This window comes from Triturus cristatus, chromosome 12 (assembly GCF_964204655.1).
Source record: "Triturus cristatus chromosome 12, aTriCri1.1, whole genome shotgun sequence".
Lineage (NCBI taxonomy): Eukaryota > Metazoa > Chordata > Amphibia > Caudata > Salamandridae > Triturus > Triturus cristatus.
In genome coordinates this window covers 284,133,231-284,153,417 of record NC_140595.1, presented here as the reverse complement: position 1 = coordinate 284,153,417, position 20,187 = coordinate 284,133,231, and the positions used below count along the sequence as shown (strand labels likewise).

General features: G+C 47.0%; 1 protein-coding gene across 2 annotated transcripts in view; it reads right to left on the bottom strand.

Annotated features, from left to right (window-relative positions):
- The window catches only part of PRCC (proline rich mitotic checkpoint control factor), a 147,024-nt gene that overhangs the window by 27,632 nt on the left and 99,205 nt on the right, over nucleotides 1-20,187 (bottom strand). For both annotated transcript variants that reach the window (XM_085637337.1, XM_085637338.1), the window contains exon 5: nucleotides 15,536-15,679. In XM_085637337.1, coding sequence (XP_085493463.1) covers nucleotides 15,536-15,679 — 144 coding nt within the window. The remainder of the gene's footprint in view (nucleotides 1-15,535; nucleotides 15,680-20,187) is intronic.

Here is a 20,187-nt window from a genome sequence, read left to right as displayed (position 1 = left end):
TTCTTTGCTGTATTGGGCCCTGACCACCTGCTCCTCCCACCAGCCCATATGCAAATTAGCATAGCTGGGGGCGAAGCAGGTGCCCATTGCCGTACCGCAGGTTTGTTGAAAATATTCCTCATTAAAGAGGAAATAGTTACTTGTCAGACATTTTTCGACCATGCTGAGGATCATTTGGGTGTGTGACCACAATGATAACGGTCGCATCCCCAAAAAGTGCTTGATAGCCATCAAGCCATCCTTGTGGCGAATGCTGGTATACAGCGTTGCCACATCGATGGTTACAAGTAAATAATCATTTTCCCAGGGTATGTCATAGATTCCTCTTAAAAAATCTCCAGTATCCTGAATGTAGGAAGGTAAAGATTGCACCAAAGGATTTTAAAAAGTATCAACGTATTTGGATGTATTCTCTAATGAACTCCCTATGGCTGAGATGATTGGACGCCCTGGGGGATCTGTGATATTTTTGTGGACTTTTGGGATTAGGTAGAAGACTGGTGTAATAGGATGATCAATTAAGAGAAATTTGTATTCATCATGGTTGAGTAAACCCTGTTCGAACCAAATTCTCAGCTTAGTATTATAACTATTGTTACTTTCTATTAGATCCTTTTCTACCACTTTTAAATAGCACTTTTTGTTGTTGAGTTGTTTGTAGGCTTCTATTAAGTATTTTTGTTTGTCCCAGAGGACTATATTGCCCCCCTTGTCTGCGTTTCTCACAATACAGTTGTCATTCTCTGACAATTTTTTAATTAGAGCCTCATAGTCTTTGTGCTTAACAGTGTTATATTTATTTATCCCTCCACTCATGCTCACTTGTGTGCTCAACTTTTTCAATTCATTGGTAACAATGTCACAAAACGCATCTATCCCATCTCCAGCCATCATAGGAATGAAGCGTGAAACTGGTCTAAATTTTGTAAGCGCTTCTTGTGTGATAGATATACATTCTTCTTGGGCAATTTTCTCAGCTCTCATATCGATTGCTTCTACATTATCCATGTCCATATCTTTGAGTTCCAACATCAAATCAAGATCTGCCACTTGCAATCCTTCTTTCTGGGGAATGTTTGTGTTGCTGCAGATTATTTTCTGCGTAGGATTGGATAAAAAATGTTTCCTCAATTTCAGTAGTCTAATAAATTTAAATAAGTCAATTCGGGTCTGAACATAGTCTAAATTGGTTTCTGGGCAGAATGATAATCCCAATTTCAATATATCTTCTTCTTGCTTGGTGAGAGTAACTTTTGCTAAATTAACTATTGTTACTTCTTTTTCTCCTGTCCCTGCTGCCCTCTTCCTGCGAGCTGCCCCCTTCCTCCTCTTCGCCCTCTGCCTCTTCCTCTTGGTGGTCTTGATATTTGTATTTGTGGCCTTGGTTGCAGATTGAACCTGCGTTCTTCGCGTAAAAAATCGAATTCATCGATTACGGTTGGTGTTTGGCCTTGTACTTGTTGTTCTTCATCCTGATCTGTATCCACCTCAGAGCTTTGTATGCTGCTTTGTTCTGAATGTGGCTCTTGTGTTGTACTGTTAGCTTTTCCCATCTTATTTCTCCTTATGCTGTCAAACTTCTTTGCAAAAGTATAGATTTGACCTCTGTCATAGTCTTGTTTATCTCTTGTAAATTTCTGAGCTTTTCTCTCCTTTATCGATGTTTCCAATTTCTTTATTCTCTCTCTCATTGCTGATTTAAATTCTTTTATCTGCTCTTGATCTTCCTCTTTGCTGAGAATTTCTGACAGTGTCTCTATTTCAGCAAGGATTTTTTTGCGATCTATATCCGCATACTTGATTAGGATAGCTAACATTCTTCTTGAGGCATCGTTATTATTAGCTGCCCACTCTCGTAACATATCCGGGTTGGGCTCCTCATACGTAGGTGTAACCATAATCCGTAGACCTCTGGGCACTCGCTGTACTTCAAGGTATCGTTGTAGGGATTTCGACTCCCACCATTTTGAAAGCTCAAGGCGGTGCAGTTTTTCCAAGCGTTTAAGATGCATTCTTAAATTACTGACTGTTCCGCTTTTCTGGACTGCCCCCAATTCTTTATCTGTTGTTGTGTACTCGTCATTGAATATTTGAGAAGCTGCCTCCTCGCGTTCTTTGATTTCAGTGACTGACATTAGAACTTATTGACAGGGATTCCCTGTGAACCACAACCGTTTGGTGCTCCGTGCCATTAATACACTGCACCTAAACTTTACTTCCTCCCGCTTCGCACAATCAAAACGAACCGAAACCCAGCCTTACCGCAAAGTTCCAGCGTTGTCTTCCCCTCTCTGGAGTTGGCTCCGCTATAAACTTCGGTGCTGGTATTGTTCACGATTTGAAAAGTTTTTAGTCTTTTGCGGCGGGGGGGAAGTAGCGTTGCAATTAGGAAGACGTCCTCTGTGTATAAACTGCCTCCTGTTACACCTTAGATCTTGCACCCGTTCCTGAGCCCCGTTTCGACAGTACACTACAAGACCCAGAAGGCTGTGGGAAGGGGGGAGGAGGTTGTGTGCTTTTGTAAACATCACCTGATCTGAGAGGCGTGTGCTCTTGTAAACATCACCTGATCTGAGAGGCGTATATCTACCATGCCTCTGCCTGCTATCAGTGCTTGACAATCCTTCATTCGGATGGACCACGCCTCCCTGCAGTTGCTTCGGTAAACGCCGTGACTGCCTTTGCTTCGTGTAGCTCGTTTGCTATTGGAATTGTTCTTGCCCCGTGTTTGTACCGCGATTTGGGAAGTTGCTTATACGCAGTACATAACCTCTGGACTTTGGTGCCTATATTTCCCGCGGCACCGGCGTACGTGTACTTCCTTCACCGCTCCCCTTGTGCCTTAACCCGTCAGACGCCCAGCGTTTTGAATTGCCGTCCCCGCCTCCTCTCCTCCAATTGAGTTCACTGTTCTGCCTTCTCCCTCGGCGTCTCCCCAGACGGCCGCTACTGCCTCCTGAACTTTTCCCTTTGAAGACAGTGTGCTGTGCGCACTCGGATGTGATACACGCACAGCCCCCAACTTTCTCCCGCCATCATTTCAGAGCCAGTTGTGCTTTTGGGACACTCCTTACTACGACCTTCAAAACTTGTGCTCGGTACCGCCTCGAGCGTGAGAGACTCGTGAGAGTCAGTTCTCTTACGTTCAATAAGGACTTTGTACCAGACACCGGAGCATACGCCAGTCTCTCTCGGTTGGGACTCTGTGACCCGCTCTTATCAGAACGCCATTGTATCTACGAGTCTGGACTGCTACCTGCACAGTTATCAGCCCTTCTTCCATGGTGAGTTTTCAAAAGCACACATCCAGGGAAAGAGTTTAAGGGCGAGTATAGGTTCTAGGGAGAGGGGGAAAGTATACACTTGAGTCACCTACGTATACACTTATTGACTGTTCCTCTCTCTTTTCTATAGGAACTCCTCGTTTCTGAGACCCTGCTTCCTATTCACCCCCTGCTGCTATTTGATGGTCCACACTGGCTCTTCTCTCCTAGTCGGGTAGTTTATCTGGTTTGGTTGCACATACGAACTAGGTGGTGCCCTAGAGGGAGAGTAGAGACCTGTCTTCGCTCCCGAGGTTGGAACCTCTTCCTGGAACTTCGAGTCCTGACACCTCCTCCACACCGGAAGTCGCTTCGTTACGGGAGGACCCCACAGAAGCGGGTCCTGTAAAATTTCAACAAATCCTTCTGGATCCTTGGAAGGAAAACGAAGCCGTGTGTGGTCCTTCAAAATCTTTATTCCGCCACTTCTGTCAAACGCGTTTCGAGTGCCACGCACTCTTGTTCACTGACAAATGCAATCAAAGCAAGCGGCCATTTTTACATCGTTACCCACGTGATTAAATTAAACTACACAAAAAGTGCATTAGAAGACAGACTTGTAGTTCTTTGGTGAAACTGTTACATGTAAGCAGCACGTGGTAGGTGACAAACACGCATTAATTTAAATTCATTCAATATTGAATAAAACAAGCGTGAAACAACTGCATAAAATATATACAAACTTTTCTTTTCGATACAGCTATATACACTGTGAATTAAATATTAAATATATATAAATATTAAATATTTTAAAAGCCTCTGTTGATTGTCAATGTAGCCCCAGTGGGCTTACGTCTCCAAGATTATACCTCTATATATATATATATATATATATATATATATATATATTCACTTAAAAAACCATAGGTTTCACACATGTTATAGTTAGGTGGATATTTCACTCGTAAAAAAACAATGAAATTCCCCCGTTATAGTTAGTTCAGATAACTAACTCGCGCGCCCGCAATCCACTGCTCATGACGTCACATATTACATCACTCATGACATGGTCAGTGGCATCACTCATGACATCACTGATGATATCATCCTTGTGATAGAGTGGCGGTCGCGCGAGTTATAGTTATCTGAACTAACTATAACGGGGGAATTTCATTGGTTTTTTACGAGTGAAATATCCACCTAACTATAACATGTGTGAAACCTATGGTTTTTTAAGTGAATTTGCAAGGTTTTTTAAATGCTAATTCCTAACTATAACGTGTGTGAAACCTATGGTTTTTTCAGTGAATTTGTACGTTTTTTTAATGCTAATTTATTTATGTACTATTATTTTTTATATATATTTATTTTACAATAAACTACGTATTAAAAATGTTTTTTTTGGGGGGGGGGGGGGGTTTCACCGTGCGCGCACCACCGCGATTTTTAAAAAAAACAAATTTTAAGAAATGTTCTGCCTTCGGGGTCCTTCAGGGACCCCCTGACAAAGGCTAGGGGGTAAGGAACTCTCTACCCTGCCCCCTTTTCACGTTCACCACCTTCCTTTTTCACTCTCGCACTGAAAACAAACAAAATGGCGGCCGACACTTCCTGATTTCGACCGATTCGAACGTTGACTAACATGTAACCACCAATCAGAATTACGCTTGTGCACGTTAGGGTGCTCGCACGGTGTGCGCTTATAGGTATTTATATGCTTTTAAATGCTATTTTCTCAGGAACTACTGAACAGATTGACACCAGACCTGCAAAAGGCACTTCCCTGACCTGAGGACTACCTCTCTGCCAAATTTCAAGTAATTCTGTTCAGCCGTTCGGGCTGTACCTTCGACTAACGGTCTTATGGAAAAATGCATGGGGAAAACACGTTTTGGGACCCCCCTTTTTTCTCGGCCCCCGCTTGACGAATCACCCCGAGACTTTCAGGGTAGGAGCTGAATGGAGCGCCCCATTAGTTTCGAAAATTTCGCGAGGATTCGTCAACCGGCGCCAAAGTTATTCAAAATAGAATTTTCAGATTTCCTATGGAAACTCGGTCCTAACTATAACTATCTACTGGCGACCGCCAGTAGATAATATATATATATATATTTCCCAAAGTTGTTCTGCAAGTGAAGACGCACTCACGGCAAATCCGATTCACAAGAATCCTTTATTCAGCGTCTTCACTTGCAGTCCTTGAAAATTACAGGACAATTGGTTTCCTGAGGCCCACCGGAGGGCTGTGAAATATATTAATAAACAGCAAGCAGTTTTGCAGGCAACCCACCGAAGGGTTTAAATTGGACAGGCTGCCATACTACAAATACCGTCATGCATCATTAAAGGTAGGTACTCACCTGCAAAACCCACCAGAGGGCGATGATTGGAGCATGGAATTATAAATAGACTTTGTAGTTTGCCTGCATGTTTGCTTTCACCCATGAAGAAGGAGCTGGGGGCTCTGAAACGCGTTGGTGTTACTAATCGGGAACACAACTGTACCGGACCCTCTGAATAAATGATTCTTGTGAATCGGATTTGCCGTGAGTGCGTCTTCACTTGCAGAACAACTTTGGGAAATGTTTACGCTGCATGTTCTGGCCGCGGAAGATTGCACCATCATGCATATTGTAATATGAGGCTAGGTGTCGGGGTCACAGCGGTTGCCGTTCCCCCGACATCCTGTAAACACACACAAGACTGCCGGGAGACTCACTTCCGGTTGGAAGACGAGCCCCGGTCTAGTTCTTGCAGACCACTGAAGCACTTCCGGGGGAAACGCTTTTAGCCCGCGCTTCCCGCCGGCTCTGTGCTTCAGATTTCGCCAGAGGCTCACGTCGAGTGGGAGTATTCCTGTTACCTACCGTTGTGTGAGCACCAGTCTACAGTTGCTGAACGCGTAGGAGCGTTACCTTGTGTTCCGGGTCACCGCGCTGTAGCGGTAACACCTGCGGTTTCCTGTACACCGCGCTGGAGCGCGTATCTTGTTATAGCTTTTTGAGTTTTAGTTCACCGCGCTGAATAGCGGATATTGTTTGTCTTCGCTACCGCGCTGGAGCGCGTATATCGTTTCATCTTCGCTACCGCACTGGAGCGCCAATCACCTTGTTTCGTCTCACCGCGCTGGAGCGCTGACCTTGTGTATTTTGGTTTCCGCACTGGAAGCACCAACAGGCTTGTTTTCTCTTTTCCCAACAGCGCAGAAGCGCCACCTCTTAAGTTATAGGGAGTCAGAACCTTGCGCAATCCTTCTTCTATAGTGACTAGCGCAGGAGCGAGTCATCCATCAGTTCCTCGAACCTTCACAAGGGGGTCCATGCTGGGGAACGCCCCTGGAGTATTCAAATCCGTCTTGAGCAAGTTGAAGGCCTGGAGCAGCAGACACACCGGTGAGTCCTGGCAGGATAACGCTTGTGTGTGTTTTAGGGAAGGCTTGATAAGGGGCGGAAACAGGGGATCTTACTTAATTTCATTCTTGTTCTGTTTTCCAGTTGCCCCGGGGATATCCTGCGCAGCACCTTCCACGCATTCCCACCTCATTCCCGTTTTCTGGCTCCTTTCCTTGCGCCCATCTCATCCCTGTTGGGTCCTGATCCCGGGAGAGGTCAGGTGGGGGCAGGGACGGGTGTTCCTGTCGTCTCTGCGGAATCACTTCGCAAGTAAAGTAAGTCTTGTGGGGTACCCGACAGAATCTGAAGCCCACGTTACATATTCCACCCAGACGACATGAACGACCAGGAGGTCACCTTGCACGACATAGCAGTCATGCTGACTGCCATGCAAACCGAAAACCTAAGCCTACGCCACGATATCACTGCCCTACAGAGTCAAGTGGCGTCCGGGGTCACCAGTCCTTGGGGAACCACTCCTAGTCCCAGAGTCATTCAAGAAGGGTTGTTGCGCCCACCAACCTTCACCTTTGGGGGGCCCTCCGCTGCCACCGAACCGAGCACGGCTATACAAGTCGTCACACCCCATTCTGTACAACTGGCACCACCTGAACGTTTCTACGGCGACAGTACCAAGTATGGGATCTTCATCCACCAATGCCACTTGCACTTTATGGCCAGACACACGGCTTTTCCCGATGACGCATCCAAGATCGCTTACATCTTATCATACATGGGAGGAGACGCAGCTCAGTGGTCTATTTCATTTGTGGAAAACGACGATCCCATGCTTCATCACTTACCAACATTCCAGGAAACCATGCGGCGTATGTTCGCCCGTCACACCTTTGTACAGGCTGCAGACAACGAGTTGCTAAGCCTAAAGCAAGGCAATCAAGACCTGCTACATTACGTTACCCAATTCAGCCGGCTTGTCATCGAGGCCCATTGGCCAGAGGATAAAAAGGTGTCAGTTTTCTACCGAGGCCTACGGGAAGATCTGAAGGATCTCATCTCCCAGTTGCCCAACCCGCCTGAGGAAATAGGTCCTTTCATAGACTTAGTGGTGAAGATGAATTTCCGACTACAGGAAAGAAGGACCGATAAAGGGAGAAACAGTGACCTTCGTTTCCTGTCCAGCGGAGATAAGGGCGCCGAAAAAGCCAAAGAAGAAGCAACAACTCCTAGTGACACCTCCGAACCTATGCAGATAGGGGGCATAAGAGGGCCGTTGACCAGTCAGGAGAGGGAAAGAAGGAGAAAACAAAACCAATGTCTCTATTGTGGGAAGAGTGGACATTTCGTCAGGGAATGTCCAGTGAAACCCTCCAAAACAAGAGGTAAAAGGCCGTTTGCGTTACCCATTACCAAAAGCGAGTTGATGGGAAACGAGACAACCCAGTAGACAAGGGGATCCGTCCTCTGGGTTCTTCGTATAACACCTCAGCGATCCCTGCAGTACTGGACGGCAGTCGTCACGTAGGAATAGACGTTACCTTACACAATCAGGCGGGCAGAACCTGGTCGGTTACTGCCATGCTGGATTCCGGTGCGACAGGCAGCTTTATCGACACCGTTTATCTACGCACCTTGGGCATAGCCATAGTAGCCAAGGAGCAACCTGAAACGGTCAAGGCTGTTGACGGAACGGATTTGACTTCCGGTCCTATCAGGCATCAAACAGAGAACCTGACCGTGTCCTTTGTCAACCAGCACGCTGAGGCTGTTTGTTTCGACGTCATCGACGCTCCTCAATTCAAGATCATCCTGGGGTTACCATGGCTAGTGAAGCACAATCCCCGGATCGATTGGGTGGCCAGAACCATACACCTGGATTCTGAATACTGCTGTACTACCTGTTACATGAAGGACAATCTGACAGGGACTCGCTCCATACAGGCGCGGTCCTTACCGATAGACGGCATGGGGACGGTTTCCCAAGCAAACATACCAGAGGAGTATCAGGACCTAGCGGAGGTGTTCGATAAGAAGGGGGCCAACACTCTGCCTCCTCACCGATCGTTCGACTGCCGCATTGACCTGATCCCTGGCTCCACGCTGCCTTGCAGCAGGATATATTCGCTCACAGAGAAGGAGAATACTCACCTTCGTTCGTACCTGGATGAGTTCTTGGACAATGGCTTTATTCGCCATTCCAGGTCTCCGGTTTCCTCTCCTCTTTTCTTCGTGTCGAAGAAGGAAGGCGATCTGAGGACCTGTATTGACTTTCGGGCGATGAACGCCATCACGGTGAAAAACCGATACCCTTTACCGTTGATCTCAAGCCTCCTGGAGCAAGTAAAAGACGCATCGGTCTATACGAAGCTCGACCTGCGGGGTGCCTACCACCTCGTCAGAGTTAGGAAAGGGGACGAATGGAAGACCGCCTTCCGGACGAAATTCGGTCTGTTCGAGTACCAAGTGATGCCTTTCGGACTCTGTAATGCCCCCGCAGCGTTCCAATTCTTCATAGACGAGGTGTTGAGGGACTTCATAGACGTCTTCTGCATTGTCTACATCGACGATATCCTGATATATTCCCGAACCATCAAGGACCACGTACAGCACGTGCGCGCAGTCCTCCAACGACTAGGGGAACATCGTTTATACGTCAAACTGGAGAAGAGCGTCTTTCACGTCACCTCGGTGGAGTTCCTGGGGCACATCATCACTCCGGCAGGCATCCAGATGGACAACAAGAAAGTCGAAGCCATCTTGACTTGGCCTTCTCCGGAATCCGTAAAAGGGGTCCAGCGGTTTATAGGTTTTGCCAACTACTACCGTAGGTTCATCACAGGATTTTCCGCGCTGGTAGCTCCTATCACGCGCTTATTACGGAAAGGAGTACCATTTGGGTGGGACCAGAACACTGACAGCGCATTTCAAGAACTCAAGAGACGATTCACCATCGCCCCCGTACTGGTGCATCCTGACACCGAGCAACCCTTCATAGTGGAAGCCGACGCCTCACAGGACGCGATGGGGGGCGTGTTATCCCAACGAAGCACCAGCACAGGACAACTGCATCCGGTGGCTTTTTACTCTAAAAAGCTACAACCAGCCGAACGCAACTACACGGTGTCTGACCGAGAGCTCTTAGCCATCAAAACGGCGTTTGAAGAATGGCGCCATTTTTTGAAAGACGCCAAACACACGGTGACCATCTACACCGACCACAGGAACCTTCAGTTTCTCCGTTCAGCCCGTGCCCTCACAGCCCGACAGTTGAGATGGACTCTATTCTTCAATGAATACAACTTCATAATCACATTCCGACCCGGAAAAGACAACGCCAAAGCGGATGCCCTTTCACGACTAGAGGAACGGGACGGTTATGCCGAAAACACCGAGCCAAGCCCTATACTGGCTGAGAAACACTTCCAGGGAGTGGTTGCATCCTCTGACTTCCTGTCTCTCGTGAAAAGGGAGATGACACGGTCAGATCCGGTGGTCCTGGCTGCGGAACACGATGGACTGAACCGTGCCGACGGACTGCTGTTTCATGACGAACGGTTGTATTTACCTGAAACACCCAGCCAACAAAGGGCGCTACACCTGTGCCATGATCAAGTCCTCTCTGGCCATCCGGGGTACCACAAGACACTGGACCTCGTACAAAGACAGTTTTGGTGGCCGTCGCTGGTAACCGACACCCGTACACATGTGGCGAATTGTACCGTTTGCCTTCTAGGGAAGAACAGGTCCGACCCTTCTGTGGGTCTACTACGGCCCATTCCAGTGCCGCCCTTTCCCTGGCACACCATCTCCATGGACTTCGTGGTTGATCTCCCCATCACCAAGACCGGGCATACCACGGTCCTCACCGTCGTTGACCACCTATCCAAAATGGCGCACTTTATACCCTTGTTAAAGGTGCCCACCGCATCGGAGCTGGCGTTGGTCTTCGTTCACAAGGTGGTCCGCCTCCATGGCATCCCTTCGGTGGTCATAACGGACCGGGGGTCTCAATTCGTGTCCCGGTTCTGGAAGGAGGTGTGCACCATTCTCGGGATGGACGTACGCTTATCCTCCGCCTATCATCCTCAGACCGACGGTCAGGCGGAGAGAACGAATCACACTATGGAACAGTACCTCCGTTGTTTGCTTCTGATGGTGGAGAAGGAATGGTCAGCGGTGTTATGGATGGCGGAATTTGCGTACAACAACAGCAAACATTCAGCCATAGGCGTGTCTCCTTTCTTTTGTCTTCACGGCCGTCACCCCCGCACCACTGCTTGGGAGGTGCCTCGAGACAGCCAGTTACCATCGGTGCGTGCTTATCATGAGACCCTGCGCGACCTCTGGCGGCAGGCGCGGTTTGAGTTGGCAAAAGCTAAAGACACCTACAAGGCGCATGCCGACGCACACAGACAGAAGGAGCCCGACTACCGTTTGGGCGACAAGGTGTGGTTGTCCATTCGGCACCTTAACGTACATGGTCCCAAGAAACTGTTGCCTCGTTTTGTGGGTCCCTTTGCCATCGAGAAGGTGATCAACCCTGTGGCCATGAAGCTCTCGCTGCCTCCACACATGCGGATCCACCCTGTTTTCCATGTCTCCCTGCTGCGGGCGGTCCGCTCTGGTGCACCGATTCCCTCTCCTCCGTCTCCGGTGGTGGTGGAGGGCCATGTTGAGTATGAGGTCAGGGCCATCTTGGGGTCTCGTCGTGTCCGAGGTAAACTCTTCTACTTGGTGGACTGGAGGGGTTACGGTCCGGATGAACGATCCTGGGAACCATTGTCCCATGTCCGTCATGCTCCCCTTCTGGTCCGTGCTTTCCATCTGAGTCACCCCCTGAGCCCTCACCCTGCTTGCCCTTTCTGAGGTCCGGGGTTCGGTGGGGGGGGGGCCTGTTTTTGGGGGGGGTTCTGTCGGGGTCACAGCGGTTGCCGTTCCCCCGACATCCTGTAAACACACACAAGACTGCCGGGAGACTCACTTCCGGTTGGAAGACGAGCCCCGGTCTAGTTCTTGCAGACCACTGAAGCACTTCCGGGGGAAACGCTTTTAGCCCGCGCTTCCCGCCGGCTCTGTGCTTCAGATTTCGCCAGAGGCTCACGTCGAGTGGGAGTATTCCTGTTACCTACCGTTGTGTGAGCACCAGTCTACAGTTGCTGAACGCGTAGGAGCGTTACCTTGTGTTCCGGGTCACCGCGCTGTAGCGGTAACACCTGCGGTTTCCTGTACACCGCGCTGGAGCGCGTATCTTGTTATAGCTTTTTGAGTTTTAGTTCACCGCGCTGAATAGCGGATATTGTTTGTCTTCGCTACCGCGCTGGAGCGCGTATATCGTTTCATCTTCGCTACCGCACTGGAGCGCCAATCACCTTGTTTCGTCTCACCGCGCTGGAGCGCTGACCTTGTGTATTTTGGTTTCCGCACTGGAAACACCAACAGGCTTGTTTTCTCTTTTCCCAACAGCGCAGAAGCGCCACCTCTTAAGTTATAGGGAGTCAGAACCTTGCGCAATCCTTCTTCTATAGTGACTAGCGCAGGAGCGAGTCATCCATCAGTTCCTCGAACCTTCACAAGGGGGTCCATGCTGGGGAACGCCCCTGGAGTATTCAAATCCGTCTTGAGCAAGTTGAAGGCCTGGAGCAGCAGACACACCGGTGAGTCCTGGCAGGATAACGCTTGTGTGTGTTTTAGGGAAGGCTTGATAAGGGGCGGAAACAGGGGATCTTACTTAATTTCATTCTTGTTCTGTTTTCCAGTTGCCCCGGGGATATCCTGCGCAGCACCTTCCACGCATTCCCACCTCATTCCCGTTTTCTGGCTCCTTTCCTTGCGCCCATCTCATCCCTGTTGGGTCCTGATCCCGGGAGAGGTCAGGTGGGGGCAGGGACGGGTGTTCCTGTCGTCACTGCGGAATCACTTCGCAAGTAAAGTAAGTCTTGTGGGGTACCCGACACTAGGAGTCGGGATTGTTCCAACTTCAAAAGGCATGGCATTTCCTTGAAAATTACCGGACAATTGGTTTCCTGAGGCCCACCGGAGGGCTGTGAAATATATTAATTAACAGCAAGCAGTTTTGCAGGCAACCCACCGAAGGGTTTAAATTGGACAGGCTACCATACTACAAATACCGTCATGCATCATTAAAGGTACTCACCTGCAAAACCCACCAGAGGGCGATGATTGGAGCATGGAATTATAAATAGACTTTGTAGTTTGCCTGCATGTTTGCTTTCACCCATGAAGAAGGAGCTGGGGGCTCTGAAACGCGTTGGTGTTACTAATCGGGAACACAACTGTACCGGACCCTCTGAATAAATGATTCTTGTGAATCGGATTTGCCGTGAGTGCGTCTTCACTTGCAGAACAACTTTGGGAAATGTTTACGTGGCATGTTCTGGCCGCGGAAGATTGCACCATCATGCAGATTGTAATATGAGGCTAGGAGTTGGGATTGTTCCAACTTCAAAAGGCATGGCATTTCCTTGAAAATTACCGGACAATTGGTTTCCTGCTGTAAGGCAGCGTTGTGATGGACTAGGGGATTCTTGGAAGCTGTGTGTTTCCTGCTGCAAGAGGACGGAGAAGAGGAGGCAGCCGGTGGCGACCAGGTAAGCGTTTTCATTATTTTTTCACCCACTCCACTCTCCCACTCCCTCCCCCCACGCCCTACCCCTCCAGTTCGGTAGCAGCCGCAACTGATGGAAAGTGCTGACTGGCATGGAAGTCCCAAAATATCTAGTTGATGTCTTCTGCAGGCTTCATCTGAATAATTAGGCACAAGTCAGATGTGGGCCTCTTGGGAAGCTGATAAATCCCATCTGAGTATCCAGGGATGTTAAGCGGGGGGGTGTCTTAGCACCAACTCTGTTCCTGGTATTTAGCCATGACCTGGTGGTGCACTTAGAGCAATGTATTCAAGATGCCCGGTTCTCTGGCCAAGAGGAAGGTCTGTGCATTGCTGTTTGTGGACGAAACGCTGCTGCTCTTGAAGTCCCCTATGGGCATCCAAAACTCTTTGGACCATTTTGCTGTCTTCTGCAGGTAGACACGGCTGGAGATCAATCTTAGCAAAATTAAGTACGTGGTCTAGAATCACTGCCATTCAACACGATCACCCCCAGCCCTCAACAGTGTTCCTTTGGAGAGGTTTCGAACATTTGATAATCTAGGGTTCACCCTTAATGAACACTTTGGTTGGTCACCCCTGATCCAGAAATGCAAACTTAGGCTGTAACACTATTCAGGTGGTATCCTGAGGGCCCACCAGAGTTCCAGCTTTCGTCCCATATCCCAAGCACTGCAAATATACAGCTTACAAGCTCTGGGGGTGGGTTCTTTATATGGAGTGGAACTCTGGGGGCATGAGAACGTTCGCAATCTGGAGCTGATGGAGAACCATGTTTTTTGCGAGTTCTCACCAATCTCCCTCCCAGCACGCCACAAGTCTCCCTCCGTTCAAACCTTGGTCTCAGATCGCACACTCACAGAGTTAGACTCAGACCCCTGTTGTAATGGAGGAGTATCTGGTCCTCTGAGGCATTGGTGTGCTTTCGTTTGGGAGTTGACTAAATCCTCAAAAGCACAGGGGCCAGTGGGATTCCATGGTTGTGCTATTTCAAATGCTGTTTAACAGAAATTGGATGTGTGAACCTTTGTGAACATACTGAGAATGAATGCAGTGTCTGCAAGCTCGCACTCAAGAGGATGTACTGGAACCCTTTGGATGGAGGGCTCCACAGATCTGGGAAGGTGGGTACCCTGACTGCAGCTTTTTTGGAATTCACAGATGCTTACTGCTTGGAAGCCTACATGGACCTCATTGAGCCCCTGCTTACCAGGTCTCTGTTTATTAAATTTCGGATCAGGACGTTGCCACTCCGCACCTTTACTGCGAAGTGGTGTCGCCCCTTTTCCGAAGCGGATATGAATTGCCCATTTTGCCCTGAGACCAGGGAATGTATTGATCATGTATTATTCTTCTGTCCGCAATACCATGGCTATAGGAGGCCATGGATCTTGCCCAAGTGCCGCAATCTGGATGTTAGGGACAGAATTGCTACAAGGATACTCCAGTCCAATCCCTCCCAATTGATTGCTTTCGCTTCCTCACACTTTTTTCTCTCAATGTGGAGATGTCGGCCGAAAAGTACTGTCCTTGGTCCTCCTACCCTCACAACCTAAGGGAATTGTTTTTACCTCTTGTCTGCCTCCTCCTGCCTTTATATAGTGCCTGATGTTTGTTTTATCTTCCCTTTTGTGGCCTTCTCTTATTCCTTTTAGATCAACTCTAGTGTGGATTTTAAAGGACTTACTGGATACATGTACTATATCGCATGTGCTTTTTTTGCCAATCACGGAAATCATGTTTTTTTGCTTTTGCTGCTTAACAAAAACATAGCACTTAGCATGTAGAATTTGGGATCAGATCTGTGGCTAGGAAAGAGCTAGTTATTTCTGGTTTTCTTTTACGTAATTTGCCCTGCTATTAAAGTCCTTTTTTTGTTAAAAAAAAACCCTGAACATTCAGTTGTTAGGGGTATTACAGAGTCATACTGTATGGAGTATAACCTACGCCGCCTCCCTGAATAAGATTTGGACCTCTCTACTTCGCTACCCCGTTTTATCCGGTTTGTCGTCCAATCCTACTGGGGACTCAGGACACCACTGTTAAATGCTTGTAATTGATACAATTGGAGCCCAGTAGTCTTTGATGGCTCTGAACGACAGGAAACAGGTTCTATCGGTCTCACAAGATGATTTCAGCAAAGAAAATGAACACTTGATTTAACGCTGTTAAGTTTTGATGCTGTACATTAAAATAAAGAATATTTTAGTAAGCAGGTTTTTTTCTATACAAGTGAAACTCAATAGTCTGAAACAAACTAATGTTGCTAGTGCGTGCCATTAGGACCATTCACATACCTTGCTGAAGGACTTCATGTTTTTCTCTTCAGTCAGAGATTTGGTGAGCCACTGCTGGTTTCCACTCAACTGGTCGTCTCCTTTAATCTCCAGAAAATTGATCTCTTCCCTGCCTCTGTTTCGCTTCCCCTGTAGCCGCTTAAACTGCAGAAAAAGAAGAGAATGACGTCAAAAAATTACAACTATAGTTTCATTTTCCCTAGAACTGTGGAGAAAAGGTTGTCTAGCTGGTACAATGTCAGAAATTAATGTACACAATATAGGTTGCAATTAGTTTATAATCTTTATTTAATTTAAATATTTTTTAAACGTACAAAGAAGGTGTAATGCTAATAATTGTATTGTTATTATAGTGCCGGCGCCAAATGGGTCGTGTCTTACTGCAACAGGCGTTTGCAACATAGTTAAGAGACAAAGTTACATTCAATTCCAAAATCGTCAGTCAATAGGTACAATTGCTAAGCAGAGCTTAATGGGAGTTAACGAGGTGGATCTGGTCTCCGGGTATGCGATGAATGGATTGAAGACCACGTGAGGAGAGAACAGGTGTTTTTGCGGTTTCTCAAAGAAAGAAAATTCGCTATGCTTCTGTTTTGTTGGGCACAGCGTGTATCCAAAATAAGTCGCGAGCCACATAGTATTAGGACTGCAAGAAGGCAAAGTTTTCTTGCCCGTTAACAACCATGTTTTACAGCTTGTTGCACTCTTCCATGCTAAGCACTGTCCTGCCATCTAGTGGTTTGTTTGGAATATGCAATTAGTTTTTCTTTTCCTAAGTCCCTAGTTTCGGCTACGTGTTACGCACGACCACATCTAGGGTGACCAACCGTCCGTAAATTTCACGGACAGTCCGTAATTTGGACCTCACGTCCGTTGTCCGTGAGGGTCCCTTTTACGGACGCCTTTTGTCCATAATTATGGCCATTGCAGGGAGCAGCACTGCTCCCTGCGAGAAGCCTCAGCCCCCTGATGGGGCCGCCTCGCACTCCTCCTCGAGTACACGAGCACCCCCATCGGCCCATTGTCATTCTGTCTGCGGCTGATTGCCACATACGGAATGACAATGGGCCAGTTTGAGCTGTTACACCCTGCTCTCTGTTTAGCTGTCCCTTTGCCCCCATTGGTCCGCCCTGGCATTCTTCTTGCGAGTGTCATGATTACGCATGCTGTGAAGATTACCCTGGAGCAATCGGTTTAATGCTCAGTGTTTCACACAAGGAGACTCGGGCTTGCCAGGGCGGCGGGGGCAGCGCTGATCAAATGATTTGACAATCCTTTCTCCCGCACATTTGGTGCCTGCTGCAGATTCACCCGATTACCCACCTCCAGATTTGCCTTCCAACACGTATCCTCGATCTCAAACCGGCAGTCCTTTCTTTTCAAGATTATGCGCTCATGTATTTAGCCATAATAACTTTATAATCAACTCAAACCGCCTTAAACCTGACGTGATCTGTGGCCTGACGGTTATATTCTAAGAGATATTCATACTTCCCTGCCCCTCCAAACTGTTATGCACTTTCGGTCTATGAACAGTTGACCCTGTGCTCACCTGTTTAATACACAGATGCTTTAGCATGATTCTATCACTGGCTCGTAGTTAATAAACGCTGATGAAAGTGTATTGGCATAAAGGCCAACCGGGAGATTTAGGGAGAAGTTGGCGCTTCTGCGGGACGCTGTGTTTGGTAAACTTCTTTGTTGGACTTGGCTGTCTCTTGCGCGTTAAATGATGCGTTAGTTTTAGGTCTGGCCCTAGTCATGCGGTCTCAAAAGTTTAAAAATAAACATGAATTTATACATAGTGAGTGAACCCACATTGGCTCTCTTCACAGCAAGTGACAAATTATATGTGCACAGCAGCCAAAAAAGGGGTGCCCTTCAGTGCCTGGGCTGCTGGGCAACACCTTTATTTGAATTTTTAATATGCTTGCTATTTTTTCCACATTGCTTATGCTTGTAGAAGAAATAAATAACATTAGGGCTGCTGGGCAACACCTTTATTTGAATTTTTAATATGCTTGCTATTTTTTCCACATTGCTTATGCTTGTAGAAGAAATAAATAACATTAGAACATTGGAATGTGGAGCATACACGAGTGAAAGGGAGGTTGGAGAGCTGGAAGAAGGATGGATGGATGGATGAGTGAAAAGTTGAATGGGTGGACGGATGAGCTACTGGGTGGATGGATGAGTAAGTGGAAGGATGGGTGAAAGGGCAAATGGTTGGATACATGAGCGAGTGAAAGGGAGGGAAGATTGACAAAAGTATGGATAGATGAGTGAAAGGATGGATGGATGAGAGAAAGGATGGATGAGTGATAGGGTCAATTGATTGATTTAGGAGTGGATGAGTGGGTGGATGAGGGGGTGGATGGAAGGATGACTGGCTAAGAGGAATGGAGAGAGAAAGGGAGGATGGATGGATGAGTTAAAGCATGGATGAATGATCGACATAATGGATGGGCGAATGGGTGAGTGAAAAGAAGAATGTAAAGATATGAGTGAAATAATGCATACATGAGTGAAAGGGAGGGTGGAGAGCTGGAAGAAAGGATGGATGGATGGGTGAAAGGGCAAATGGTTGAATGTATGGATGAGTGAGTGGATGGATGGAGGAGTGAAAGGATGGCTTGGGTGAAAGGGTAAATGGCTGTATGGATGAGTGGCTGTATGGATGAGTGAATGGATGGATGGGTGGAAAAGTGGATGGATATGTGAAAGGATGGATTGGGTGAAAGGGTGGATGGATGATGGATGGAGGGATGGATGGATGAGGGAAATGATGGATAGAAGGATAGATGATGGATAGGTTTGCAAATGGTTGAAAAGGTTTCGATATGGATTGGCACACAGATGGAAGGACAGAATGAATGGTGAAAGACTGAATGATGGATGAAAGAATTAATAGATGACAGAATGAACATTTGAAATGGTGGATATCAGGAGTTTTATGGAAGGATGGATGGCTAGATCCTTGGGACAAGAGAGCTCTTCTGGGGAGGCTTGTGATGAATTACTTTGCTTTCTTGGTGCCATAAGAGCTTTAGTTCAAAGTGGGAATTATTTACATTTTCTGGCTACTCCCTTGCCTATATGTTACTATTCTGTATTTGCTGTGTGCTTATGTGTGAGATCTATACATCATGCATATGACAGTTTGAGTGACACCCAACTGCTACTTGAATGTTACACTAATAATTGTAAATGTTTGCATGTTTTGTTTTAGATGTAAGGTTTTAGGGAAAGCCTCATAGTGCCATGAGATGTGCTTGAGACATATATTGTGTTTGTAGCAAAAGGCAAGGCGTAAAAAATAAATGATGTAATAGTGTATTGACAGTGCCTTCTTTAAGAAAGCGGCAGGGAAAAGCACCGTTGTGACTTCGTCAGCTACTGCAACTCACTGCGAAGCCCCCATAAGCAAAGTCAAATTCCATATTTTAATTTCCACTTGCTGTAACACCCATAATGCGTTCCTTGTAGTGGGTTCATCAGAGCAATTCTCCCTTTAGTTCGCCTATGCGTGCTGCTTTACATCTCACAATGGCACTAATATATGAGATGCTAGTACCAAAGACTCTCCGAGCGGATCTTCCTGACCACTTCTCTCACCAAACATGCCTGCTCAGGACCATGAGTTGTAAACAAAATATCGGACTGGACAACCCAGTGCAGTAACCATATAAATAGATTATAATCATATGAAATACAACAAAAAACCTGCACAGTTGCTCAAAGCTGCGCGCATACCGAAAAACCATGAAGTGCACGATTGTCTCAACCTAACATGAACTTATTTTGACTTATACTTAAGTGCTTGTCTATTTACTTACTTTTATACTATTGCGCAACTTCCTCTGATGTGTCTGTAAAACTTACCTTTTGTCCCGAAGTTTTGTCCTGAATTTTGACCTTATGTCCTGAAATTTTGTCCTGAATTTTTACACTTACCGTCCTGAATTTGCACCAATGCCAGTTGGTCACCCTAACCACATCTCCATCCTCAGAAACTACTAATGTGAGTAATAAACAACAGTTTAGATTATACGCTCATTCCCTTTCCGTTTCCAAATTCAGTGTTCAGATAACTAGACTCCATGTTACATGGTGCTATGTGAATCTTTAACACGCTGCAAATCATCTCGGGAAATACATTTTTCCGTATACAGCATGCATGTTGTAGATTCACATGCACACTACAGTGGTAACCGTTCTTATTCCACTAATCCCGTAACTGGCAGAAAATAGATAGGAAATGAGAACCTTTCTGTCCTCTTGTGCTTGCATAATCATAGAGTAATATCTAGGGCATGAACGGACGGATGCTTAGCACACTCCCACGTATCTCAGACACACCATTGTCACTCCCTTTTTGGAATTTAGGCAAGGGTGCAGTATACCCTGGAGTATACAAATGAATCGCACAAAACACATTTTAGTGCATTTGCCTGGCCACCTGGTCATTCCCAGTTTGCAACGTGTGAGGTTGTGACAGTGCAACAAATAGCTGTTTTCTCATTCTAGTAGGCTTGATGCTGCCTAGCCTTCCTCAGTGGCCACTTGACATTTAATACTAAACCCCTCATTTCTGCTCCACATCTCATGCGGGATGCATCAGACATAAAGGTGTCCTCTTGGAGAATGTCTAC